Source organism: Microcaecilia unicolor, chromosome 1 (assembly GCF_901765095.1).
Source record: "Microcaecilia unicolor chromosome 1, aMicUni1.1, whole genome shotgun sequence".
Lineage (NCBI taxonomy): Eukaryota > Metazoa > Chordata > Amphibia > Gymnophiona > Siphonopidae > Microcaecilia > Microcaecilia unicolor.
The window spans coordinates 328,676,246-328,689,934 of NC_044031.1; the positions used below are offsets into that span (position 1 = coordinate 328,676,246).

General features: G+C 42.1%; 1 protein-coding gene across 1 annotated transcript in view; it reads right to left on the bottom strand.

Annotated features, from left to right (window-relative positions):
- LOC115478355 (cadherin-10-like) overlaps positions 1–13,689 on the bottom strand; it is a 392,306-nt gene that overhangs the window by 215,210 nt on the left and 163,407 nt on the right. Inside the window, 1 exon segment of the mRNA XM_030215685.1 lies at positions 5,713–5,832. Within this exon segment, the coding sequence (XP_030071545.1) occupies positions 5,713–5,832 (120 nt within the window).

A 13,689-nucleotide genomic window follows, 5' to 3' on the forward strand; every position in this document is an offset into this window, starting at 1 on the left:
ACCCTTTCCACTCCACTCATTATTTTATAGACCTCTATCATATCTCCCCTCAACCATCTTTTCTCCAAGCTGAAGAGCCCTAGCTGCTTTAGCCTTTTTTGAGATGCGGTGACCAGAATTGAACAAAATATTTGAGGTGTGGTCACACCATGGAGCGATACAAAAGCATTATAACATCATCATTTTTGTTTTCCATTCCTTTTCTAATAATATCTAGCATTCTATTTGCTTTCTTAGCTGCCGCAGCACACTGAGCAAAGGGTTTCAACGTAACAATGACGACGACTAGATCCCTTTCTTGGTCAGTTACTCCTAACGTGGAACCTTGCATTAATATATAGCTATAATTTGAGTTCCTCTTTCCCACATGCATCACTTTGCACCTGATCACATTAAACGTCATCTGCCATTGAGACACCCAGCTGCAGTCTCTCAGTCTCATAACTTGCAACCGGCACCTTTTCCTCCTCCTTCCCTTAGCTCCCCTCTGGCATTCTGGGCATGTGCTTATGAGCCATACTTGATGCACAGCTGATGAGCACATGCACCAAGCACAACCCTCATGTCAAACTCCCTAATGCTCAGTGCTATTAGTGTGCCTGTATTTGCATCTCATTAACGTTGAGCATTAGAGAGTGGTTCAAATGTGCTGATCTGGTGGTATGAGAGCAGTTGCTTGATCCTGTATCTATAATGGCTTCTATGTACTCCAATTGCTGAACGGGTTAGAAATGGGGCTAGCAGCTCCAACAGCTGAATGATTCTCTGCACTTATGTCCAGTGATGTGCTCTTGACCAGCCAATCATTCAAGTAGGGAAGCACATGCACTCCCAGCCTGCATAGCGACACTTTGACTACTGCAGACATTTGGTGAATATTCTGGGTGCAGATGTGAGGACAAATGACAGGACATGGTAGTGGAAGTAGTGTTTCCCTACTAGAAATCTGAGATACTTCCAGTGACTGGGAAGTATCTAGATGTGTGTAAAAGCATCCTTCAAGTCCAGAGAGCATAGCCAATAATGGGGGGAAGGGTGTCTAGGGAAAACATCCTGAACTTTTCCTTGACCAAATATCTGTTCAGGGCCATTAGGTCTAGGATTGGGAGAAATCATTCCATTTTCTTGGTTATGAAGAAGTACCTGGAATAGAATCCTTGCCCTTTCTGCCCTGGTGGAATAGGCTCAACTGTTTGGCCCTGGAGAAGGGCAGAGAACTCTGCAAGTACCTGCTCATACCGAGTGCTGAGAAGAGACACTCATGGTGAACTATTTGGAGAACCCACCAGTTGGAATTAACAAGGGGCCATCTGACTTGGAAAAAGTTAGCTTCCCTCCTACAAGCAGGTTATCCAGAATGGCTGCTTTGATGGTGGCTATGCTGTCCTTGAGCCAGTCAAAAGCTTGCCCCCTGATTTTGCCTGGGGGGGGACAGGTTGTGACTTCTGTGGACATTGCTGGTGCGCTTAAGGATGCTGAGTCTAGGGCTGCTGCTGAGGATGGACAGAAGAAGTAAACCTATGCCTTTGAGAGTAGTAGAAACTTCTTTGAGGCCCGCCAGGGAACCTTCTAGTAGAAGAGGATATAGAAGGAGACTGCTGGGAGAGGGACTGGATGATGTCAGTGTGTTTCCCTGGCAAGGTACGTCCTCTGGCCTCTCCTAAACTGCAGGGTCAAGGTCAGAGACATGCAGTCATAAGAGACTGTGTATCCCCACACCCAAATCAGAGAGTCTGGGGATGCAATATCAAAAGCATAGGCGCCCAGTATAAGAGGCTTGGAGAGGCTAAGCCTCCCCTGCTGTGCTCTGAAGGGTTTAAATTGTTGATTTACCTCCATCCTCACAGCAGGAGCTGCAGTGAAAGCCTTATAGCCTTGTGTAACCAGTTGTAGAAATTGGTTTATGGTTTGTTTACCTTACTGCTGGGAGAGCAAGGGGGGTTGGCTGGAGGTGTCCTGGGTTGCCAGGGAGATATTTAACGAGGATGACTTCCTGACCTGCACTGAGGACAGATAGCAGCAGAATCAGAAAAAGCCACCAGACAACAAAGGTAGAAAAGATCATTTTATTTTCATTATAGTGTTTGGAATATGTCCACTTTGAGAATCAGGTGCTCAACATTTAAAGTTTATATTTATTTACTTATTTATGGCATTTTATCCCACATTAAACATGAATTAGGCTGTACATGAGAATTGTGATATTATGATCCCTTGTTTCATATTGTTGACGGTCTGCATTTTCCGTATGGGTGGTATATTGGTGTATTAGGTTCTGCCCAGTGCAATATTTATGGTACAGTAAGGTTCTGAGTGTGTTTTTGCACAAAGTTGTGCATAGTGTTTTGCAGTTCAGCGATTGTGGTTAGTATATGCATTGAGCAACCACTTTATTCTTTGACAAATGATACATATCTAATATCTAAATTTAACAAAAGGTATTAATTGTGACTTATTTTTATTTATTTATTTTTTCTGTGTGTTATCAGACAATTATGGATTTAAGCCCCACCCCTAACCCCACCCCCTTTAGCCTCCCCAAACAGTTGGGCCACCGACCGCCTATGATCAAAAGTATCATATGCAGCCTGGCCAAATATTTTCAACACTCCCTCTGCCTCTTGGCCAACTGACAAAGCTCAGTAGCCTGCGCCTGTGGGAGAGTGTAAGTAAATGGCATGCAAAGCTGGTAGTACTGGATGCAGGAGACTAGCAACAAGGCCTGATAAACCTTTCTCCCAAAAGAATCTAACGTCCAGACCTCCCTGTGTGGGTGTACCAAGGCATGAGACCTGGAACTCCTAGTCCTTTTTTAGAATAGATTCAAACACCAGGGAGTAGTGAGGCAACTGGGCCTTCTCAAATCCTGGAACGTTCTGGATCCAATACATGGAATCCACCTTCTTCGGCATGACTTGTACAGGAAAAGAGGTATCCCAAATCTTCATCTGTGCATCCCAGTGAATCTTGTGAAGTGGAACTGTCATAGTATCTCTGGGTAAAGAATCAAACTCCAGGACTCGAAATAACTCAGCCTTAGGTTCATCCTCCATTTCCAACTTAAATATAATGGCATTTATCATTTCCGTAGCAAACCTAAGAGGCTCAGGTGGAGACTCTTCTCTCATCTTGTGGAGAGGGATCCGAGGGTATGATATAAGACCCCTCCTCCAAGAGGTAGTCTAGCTCTTCGTCAGTCTCCCATTACTTCCTCATTGTCGATATACTTCCAGTGTCTGACAGTAGCAGCCATTGAGGTTGATGCTTCAGATTTCGATGCCAATGGATCGGATTTAGAAAATCCAAAATGTTCCCTCTGGTGGGCCTGACATGCTTTCTGTGTTCATTTCTGTATTTTTAAACAGAGAACACAGTTAGATGGATCACGGTCAGGCCTCAAGCGTCCCACACTCCAATTGTGTGGGTCAGATCATCATTGGGTGCATCTCTTGAAGCCACTGGGAGTTTTCTGGAGCATGTAAAAAAAACAGCAGCTAAATCAAAAGGCTCAATGGTGAGGCCAAAAAGTGGCTTACATCAAATTGAGCTCAGTGCTCCAGTCTAGGAGGGCCTCAGGAGCCACAAAAAAATGAAAGAAAACTTAAAATAGCCGAAAACACTACAAAAAATAGAGGGAAAGGAAATACTGTGAAAACGTAAGAATATAAAGCGAAAATTCCCTCACCGGAAGGCATAAACATTCAGTGAAAAAATTGCTGAGGAGGACATTAACAAGACACAATTTCCTAGCTCCACGGAAAAAAACTAGACTGAGGGTCCCAAGCTAGCATGTTGGGCGAGAAGGCACTCACAAATGGGCGGTAGGGCCACTCCCAAAGCCTCTTAAAGTAATAGAGCACTGAGTAGCGTTTGCATTAGGCTCTGTGGGGATGATGTCACGCAGATACAACTGTCCTGCTTGTCCTTGGAGAAAGTTATGCATGTAACTTGCACCCAACCCATGCTCTGCCCAAACACTGCCAATTTGTATGTCATCTTTCTATGTGTCTTGCATTTAGATTCCTTTTTATAGAATAGCGCATTGGCCTATATCTGCACATGTGCACACATGTGGGCCTATATACATCAGTATTCTAGTCATACATGTATGTATTTGGCACATAAATGTTAGCATCTTTTTAAAAGCTTGCCCTCACAGTGCCAAGACAGTTGTTAAAAATATTTAACAGCCCTTATCTGGATAGTGCCTCTGAATACAATGGTCAGTTCTGCTTTTCCAGATAGCAGGTGCTACTATTCAGATAATTGCTTTTGAATATTGACCTGATCTCTGAAGAAATTACTTTAAAAATAACTTAACGTTAAAGCTGCTGTACTTGGGGGGGAGGGGGTTAACAACAATGGCTACTGTTACGATGTACTATTTTACCCCTAACTCAAACTATTTTAGCACAGGTTCCATTTTATTTTGCAATTAAACCTAGGGGCTCAGTTTCAAAGCATTTAGGGGCTCCTTTCACTAAGCTGTGGGAAAAAGGGCCTTGTGGTAGTGGTGGGAGCCATTTTTTCACACGCCAGGGTCATTTTTACTGCAGTGGGTAAAAAGTCCCTAAAAAAATGGCCATGCAGTAAAGTATATTTTATGTATTTATTTGTTACATTTGTATCCCACATTTTCCCACCTATTTGTAGGCTCAACATGGCTTACATAGTACCGGAGAGGCCTTTGCAGGCTCCGGTGTGAACAAATACAGGGTGATGTTGTGGTAAGATCAAGTTCATGTGGCACAGCCACATTAGGGAATCGGAGAACGGAAGAGTTTTGTCATGTCCTTTACATATTTTAGTTTTGGTGTGTTGCAGAGATCGGCATTTATGTTGTAGTGGTAGGGTATGCCTTTTTAAACAGGTAAGGTTTTAGTGATTTCTGGAAGTTTAGGTATCTTATCACGCGTAGTCATACAATGAGGAGCACTTACCACCACCCACTGAGGTGGTGGTGGTAAGGGCTCCCAAGGTAATCCGGTGGTATCTGGACATGATTACCACTGGGTTAGCGCCATGCTACAAAAACAACAATTTTCAGCACACCAGAAATGGCGCTCACTTGAGCCAGAACTACCGTCATCAGCCATGTTGGACCGGCAGTAGTTCCGGGATAGCATTCATTTTACATGCGTTGGGCTTAGTGCATTGGGAGTGGCCTAGTGGTTAGGGTGGTGGACTCTGGTCCTGAGGAACTGAGTTCAATTCCCATTTCAGGCACAGGCAGCTCCTTGTGACTCTGGGCAAGTCACTTAACCCTCCATTGCCCCAGGTACAAATAAGTACCTGTATACAATATATAAGCCGCATTGAGCCTGCCATGAGTGGGAAAGCGTGGGGTACAAATGTAACTAAAATAAAGGGCCCCTTAGACTTACAAAGTTCCATAGGCTACTATAGAACTTAGTAAGTCTAAGTGCTTTGAAAATATGTGTCTATGTTACTAATAATTGGGGTTAACAGAAAAACAACATGTTGTAATGGTAGCCCACAGTGACAACTTCCCTCTTTATTCTGCTATTACATAATCCTTTCTTATCACAGTGTTTAGAAATTATTACAGCAGATGTCAAGAAAGAAAACATCTTTCATGGTGTAATTTTTCTCATTGTAGTTTATAACTTTTCCATATCTTGGTGAAAATTTTAGAAAATAAAACTTTTAGTCACACAAAGATGGTCATAAAAAGCTATGAGAATTTCTGACCTGTTTCAGGTTCCACAGAGAAATAGGGCTGTCCCTGAAGTATACTGTAGATGACTTTGGCACTGTTCCCATAGGAAGGATCATCAGCATCTGCAGCAGCAACTTGCACTACAAAGGTACCTGTAATATTCAAATTCAGATTAGTTCTGCATTGTACAAATAAAGTATTCTCCACACATGTACAGAAAACTCACATTTTCCTTCATAGGAAAATTGACTAGAATTGCACTGAATAATATTCTAGGTGATCAAAATATAGCAGAGTGTATCAGTTGGAATCTGAGCACTGCTTGCAATTTTCACATTAATTGTTTTTGAGCTATGTATGGGTGTCCATTATCACTAAAGGGGCTATTCTATAACAGGCACCTTGAAGCAGTACACTGAGCACTAATTCTGTAACAGCATCTGGGCATTTCGATTCCATAAGTCAGCATCTCTGAGATCGATATTCAATGCAACCTAATCAGCCAGAAATTGCTCCTGATCAATTAAATCACCTGCTCAGGGCCAACCGGTCTTTTTCAGCCATACTTAACCAGTTAGCTCCGAACTCAAAACTGGCTATTTTGGGGGTATTTTGTGGGCAGAGTCAGCACTCGGTCAATTATGTGTTGATATTCAGAAAGCATAATTACTGCAAGTAAGCAATGGTAGACGGTGGGTGGGGGGGGGGGAGGAGAAGTCCCTCTTCTTCTTGACCAACAATGGGTCAATTTATGCCAGGGAAAATAAACAGAAAGGGGTAAATATTCAGCTGGCTTCAGCCAGCTTTTTTTTAGCGCTGTCATTGTTGTGTCAGGATATTCAAAGTTGAGCCATCTCCGGACACCAGTTCTGAATATATAGCTATGTACAGCTGGCCATCCCTTATGCGTTTAAGTGTGATATTCAGCAAATAACTACTTAAGTGAAACAGAACAAAGATATGACTGAGTTTTATGTGGTCTGATTTGTCTGGTTAACTTATGCAGTGTATTATGCATGTATCATCATCTACTATAAAATTACTTGGAGCTATTATTGATCAGAAAGAAACAGGAGACAGTCTATTGCAGAAGCAGAACAGTCAAACAGCAGCAGCGATCCAGGGAAGTACAAATACAGCAAGAGTCTGAGGAATTGGACCAGAGCTTTTTCTATGCAGATGCTGTTGGCTGTTTTCTGTTACTTTTGACATTGGACCTCATTTTTCTTTTAAATGCAGGTATTGCAGTGCATGCTTTGAATCTATGAATGTATTGTGGAAAACTATTTGACCTATGATGAAGATTTTTCCAAAACTTGTCCATGTTGACTCCTGTTTCCATTAAAGTTGACATTTGGATAAACTCTTGCTATGTTTGTCCTTCCTTGGAACAATGCTGCTGTTTGGTTGTCTGTTATTTTTTGAGCAAACAATTTCATTGGAACCTCAGTTAAATTATCTGATTTTAAAAATCATGTTTTTTCAAATTATAAAGCTGAGATGGATTCAACAATTTTTCACACAACCTAGCTTCAATTTGTTGACTCAGCCTTTGATATTGCCATCGCTTGATTATTGCAACATTATTTTTCTGAATTGTCCCAACTTCATCAATAGAAGATTGCAAACCATTCAGAACACAGCCATAAGCCTCAACTTTTCTATTTCTAAATCTGATAGAGTTTTTCCCTATCTTTCTCGATTGCATTGGCTCCTGCTAGAGGCCTGAATCTGGTTTAAATTTTATTGCTTACTTTTTAAACTTTATAATGGCCTGGCCCCAGTTTATATGTAAGAGACCATTGTTTATTCTAGCTCAGCTACTCTTCATTCATTTTGAAATTCTTCTCACTTTGCTTATCCTAATCCTAAAGGGATGAGATTTGAATATTTAATACATTACTATCTTACCAGGCAGCAATTCATTGGAATAAATTATCACCTTCCTTATCAGCCACTGTGAGCTATAATCAATTTAAGGTAGACCTGAAGACTTTTTTTTTGTTTCAAAAATTCCTTCCGAACTGTTAAAATCATATCTTATTTTAGACTATTATATTGTATTTTGTATGGTTTATTCATACTTTTGTTGATTAATTCTTGGTTTGGCAAGCCATCTTCTTGACTATAATCCACATAGAACTTTGATGAGGTATTTGCGGGATATAAGAAAGAGTTGTTATGTGCTAATTCTACTCTTGGACCACCCACAAAAGCACTGCCTATGGTTTAGAGGTTAGTGTTGATATTCAATGGCTGTAACTGATTAAGTACTGCTGCAAATCAGCAGATAGCCCCGCTCAAGCAATTTCAGCAGCCAGGAAATTCTCCTGGCCAGTTAAATTGCTTTAAATATTGATTCCAAAGAAATTAGAACTATCTAGAATATCACAAAGAAATTTGTTATTAAAAACATACACACACACACACCAGAGATCATTACACAGATCCTATGTGGTAGCTGCACAATACTTCATCTCTGTTATGCAGCTAAAAACTGAAAAGGAATTCTGCAAGAATACAGACTTTTAATCTTGCAACATCACAGCATCTATTGGCCTGTTAGATTTAAAATCTCTTATGTTCATTGCTAGCAGAAATGCTTGCATGCTTCGTGTTCTTATGCTTGCCAGTGAGATGGGATCTACCTGCTGTTTTAAGACAGGTTTTGACTTCTGGGGAAGGTACAGAGCAATGTTTCCCAAGTCCAGTCCTGGAGTACCTCTTGCCAGTCAGGTTTTCAGGATACCCACAATAAATATGCATGAACTTGATTTGCATACACTGCCTTCATTATATGCAAATCTCCTTCATGGATATTCATTATGGATATCCTGAAAACCTGACTGGCAAGAGGTACTCCAGGATCGGACTTGGAAAGCACTGGTATAGAGGATTTTGTTAAAGTGAAGAGGGCAGAAATCAGAGGGAGTGTTGCATCAAAAGAGGATAGCTGAGCTTTCCCCTAATGTAGCTGCTACCACCATATAGTTGAGAATTTGGTACAGGGGTCTGAGGTGTGCACAGTGAGACTGCATATAGCAGAGATATAAGCTATGCAAAGCCACAAATATGCACAAATTACAAAGAACACATAGGGCCAGATTCTATAAATGGAGTCTGCCCAAATTTGTGCGCCCAAGGTAAGTGCGCAAATTAATTGCTTAACGTGCTCAATGCAATCAACATTTTGGGTGCCAACAACCAATTATTGATGTTAATTGGCACTCATTAATATTTGTGTGTGCATCTGGCTAAGTGTTAATCTATAAGGCAGTGCGTTTACATCCCATAGCGCATATCTTGAAGGGGGGCGTGGCTATGGGAGAAGCAAAGGAGATTCAGAGGCGTTCCGAAACTTTGCGCACATAATTATAGAATACTGGGTCTGTGCACCTAACTTGGGCTCCAGCTTTTTTATTAGGTTTCAGTAGACGTGAAGTCTAGCGCCCAAAGTTAGGCACAAGATCTGCACTTGAGCGCTATTCAATAAAGGGTGCGCACCTTTCACAGAATGAAACGTAGAAGGCAGAAAACAAAGAAATTACAATAACAGATAACTATAGGACATGCTTGCTAAAGTGCAGTAAGTTTTCTTCATTTAAAGCACCTTAACTAAAAAAGTTAAGGAGGTCCTTTTACCAAGCTGTGGGAAAAAGGGCACTGCGCTAGAGGCAGCGGCCATTTTTCCCAAAACTCCAGGCCCTTTTTACCGCAGCAGGTAAAAAGCCCCCAGACATGCATGGCCACACAGTAAGAGAACTCTAAGTGTGTGGCCATGAGGTGGGGAGCCATCACTACCACCCACTGAGGTGTCGATAAGGGCTTCTGCGCTAACCCGGTGGTAACTGGGCAGTTCGCAACGATGCTCAATTACTGCCAGGTTACTGCCACACAAGCCATTTCAGGGGTTTTTCTTTTTCCCCCTGAAAATGGTGCACACTCAGAGTGGGACTACCACCTGTAGCCGCGTTAGACTGGCGGTAGTCCTAAAAGAGTGAATGGTAAGCCCGTGTTGGGCTTACCGCAGCATTGTAAAACAGCCCCAAGGTGCAGTAAGTGCAAACCCTTACTTGGAGGTAAATGCAGGTATGTGTCCTGTATCTGGCTTGGCCTGTACTTACAGCACCCAGGGGTGAACTGACCATTCGGGCAACCAAGCAGTGCCTGAGGGTCCAGAGGTTCTGGGGAGCCCAGAAGTTCTGCCCGGATGCCCACCACTCTCCCCATTCCCATACAATACCCTCCTGCCGTGGCCACCACCGCTGCTGCTGCTGCTGCTGTTACAGCAGTGGCGGAAAAAACAGAAAAAAAGACCGCGGAGCCGCACTGTTCCTGCTCATGGCTGCCGGTCCCGCCTTCCTCTGACAATTAACTGCTCCAGGGCAGAGGCGGTCAGCCATGAGCAGGAACAGTGTGGCCTCACGGTCTTTTTTTTCTATTTTTGCCACCACTGCTGAAACAGCAGCAGGGCAGCAGCAGTGGTGGTAGTGGCAGAGGGGAATTGGGTGGGAGTTGGGAGAGCGTGGTGTGAAACTGAAAGTGGGGGTGTCCGGTGGGTGGTGAGAGTATTTGGGGGTTGGGGGATGAAAAAAAGACTGAAATACCGGATGGAGGGGGTGGGGGACAGACTCTGGATGGAAGAATGGAGTGGGGAGGGGGAACAGATGGCAGATGGAAGGGAGAAGATATGGTTACAGATGCTGGATGGAGGAGGGACTGAGGATAGATGCTGGATGAGAAGGAGAGAGGGGACAGATGTCAGATGGAAAGAGGGAGAGGAGGGACAGACACTGGATGAAGGGAAGAGAGGGGATAGAAGCCAGATGGAGTGATTAATGTTAAATTAACTGGATTACTATAAGACTAGGGGTCCTTTTACTAAGGTGCACTGAAAATGGCCTGTGGTAGTGTAGGCGCATGTTTTGGCTGCGCACAGAATCATTTTTCAGCGCATCTGTAAAAAAAATGCCTTTTTTGGGGGGGGGGGCGGAAAATTTTGGATCTGACACCTTACCGCTAGTCATTGACTTAGCGGTAAGGTCTCACATGTCGATTGGGCAGTAATGGTCAACGTGCGTTCAAATGCTGATTACCGCCCATGCGCCAGAAAATAAAAATATTTTCTGACGCACGTATCAGATGCGCATCAAAAATGTAATTACTGCCCGGGCCACGCGGTAGCTGAGTGGTAACTTGGAACTTACATGTGTTGGGCACGCGTAGGTGCTTATGAGGCTTAGTAAAAGGGCCCCTATGTTAGGCCCCCAAATACTGAAGATACAACAGACTGGCTTTTTCAGCTAGTTATTATCAAGATGGGCAGTGATACACATTTCTTGAAAACATGCTTCTGGTACCCACAGATGCAGACAAATTCCCTTGTTTGTATATGGAAGCTATTAAATGTGCTTTGACTTTGATTAATATATTCCTTCTAGTTGAAAAGTGACTAGAAAGGGATGTGATGCCAAGAACATTAAACACAATACTGTAGCTGAAGATTTAAACCTCTGTGCTTTGGATTTTATTCGCAGAGCAGATGTTTATACTATCTTGCTTCAGGCTGTTTCTACTAGGGAGTTTCCTATCATTAAGCTTCTGCTGCTCCCTTCTCTATTTTTGCCTTTTCTTAACATTGCTTAATGCTCACCCATAATCCAAATAATCTGCCATTCTGATCCTAACAACCATGCCATCAGCTTGTATCCACTGCAGTCAGTGTGCTTGTGCATAGGTGCCAATCTTGCTTTTCTACCTTTCTTGGTGCCCTCAGTCTTCATTGGACTTTTGCTGGCTCTGTTCTTTTCCTTTCTGTGGCGCCTTGTGATTTTCTCCCCTCCTTGGTATGAAGAGGAAATGGAGATGATGCAGCTATCAAGCCCCCGATTATTGTGTGCCCTATATGATGACATTTCATATTCTAGCAAATTTTGTGGCCCTTTCAGCAAGCTGCATTAAGCACTAATACACACCTAAGGCTGCAAAAAATGGACTACCGTAGGACACACTACAACATCCTGCAGTAGTTATCTAATGTGTGTGTGTGCCAACTGCATGCTAAATAATTTTTTGTATTTTTTTTTAGGGAGGCATGTCAGTGGCACAGAATGGGCAACCCTGCACTAAAATACACATCTGCATTACTACACAGTGATAGGCTAGTGCACAGATAGTACAGGAACCCTTACTGCTTACAAAATAGGAGGCAGTAAATACTCCTGTGATAATTTTTAAATTGGTCGCATGTGAGTAGCAACATTAGTAGATGGCCATTTATGGTAAAAATAGAAGATCAAGGTTTTTGCTGCAGCAGTACAAAATGGCCTTAGTGCATGGGAAATATGTTTCAGGTTTATTAGGGGCCTTATACCCCACCTGTTATCTGAGCGGCTTAAGATAAAGTATTAGGAAAGGAAGGGAGTGCTTTGACAACAATACCGTGAGAATAAGGGGAGGAAATACAATAATAATAATAGAAAAGCTGAGGGGTGGGGGAATATGAGAGGAAGAGGAATTGGTGGTTTCCAGGGCACAATCCAGTCTACTGCCCGTGGGGTGGGTATGCTCTGTTCTAGTCATAAGCATCATGGAATAAGAACGTTTTCAAATCAGCTTTGGATTTGGAAAGGATCGATAAAAGACGGAGGTGAGCTGGTAGTTTAGTCAAAAGTTCAGGGCCTTGAACTGAAAAAACAGACTGATGTGTAGTGTTGTGGCGGATTTCCTGAAAAGATAGGACTATGAGTTGGTTTTGTTGTGCAAATCAGACTGTATGAGAAGGATAATAAGGAGTAAGAAAACATGATAAATAAGAAGGCTCACCTAAGGAGAGGGTTTTATAGATGCAATTTAGTAAAAGGACCCCTTTGTGTGCTTATTTATCGCAGGATACCTCGAGTATTGACAGCACCTAGACTAATCATATGATTTCAGAATTCCAATGGCCAAACATTTGAGGCTAAAGCCCACATTGAACACCAACGTCCAAATTTTTATTTTCGTTGTCATAGTATCTTAATGCCAATGTTGTTGTTATTTTGCCTCTATCCCATTACTTGGGCATCTCTAGTATTTAGCACACGCGAAAAATGCAATCATACCTTTGTAAAAGACCCCCTTACTGATTAATGCATGCTTAGTGTCCTGACAAGCTACATAATAGCATCTTAACTCACTCCTTATTTAACAGAAATGTTTAATAACAGAATTTACCAGGACTAACCTCCCTGTTTACTAAAGCTTAGCTCGAGTTATTTGCAGCATGGCCCATTTTATTCCTATGGGCCCTGCTGTAGATAACTCGAGCTAAGCTTTAGTAAACAACCCCCTAAGTGTCTATACTCAAAGTTCCACTAAACATTTAACTTTAGGAGCATCAAAAGATTTAGGGCAGCAAAAAATGATAGAGCTTAGCATTGATCAATCAGCACTAGACTCACAAATTAGGCTCATAAATCTATGCAAATAAACGGTAGGCCTAAATTTATAAGCACATCTCTTAAATTAATATGAATTTTCCGTCAAAATTTACTGGCAGATATTCAAAGACACTTATGTCATTAGCAGGTAGCAGCAGAATTTTCAGTGGCATTACCAGATGGTACAACTGAACATTTCTTTTGACCACCTCGGCACTATTTAAACAGTGCCGAGGCAGTCCATGGGCAGAGCTGAAGTGTATAAGTTAGTTGCGATATTCGGAACACTAGCCACATATTTAAACAATAACACGAATAAAGTGGAGTCATATCTTTTGTGATTACTGCTGAAAAAAGGAACAGTACGAATATGAGTAAGTCTGTTTGAATGTTTTGAATAAACAGTTTGTATCAACTGTAGAATTACATTAAACAGTCAGTGTTAGTTCTAAAAGATTTTGAAGAAAAAACAAGTTAAAAAACAGCATGATAATAACACTGCTTTTTGTTCACGTTAACAGTTTTCACGAATGTTCAGCTGAAAGAGAACTGAAAGTGAAATTATGTTGGAAAGAATGGTAGAAACTG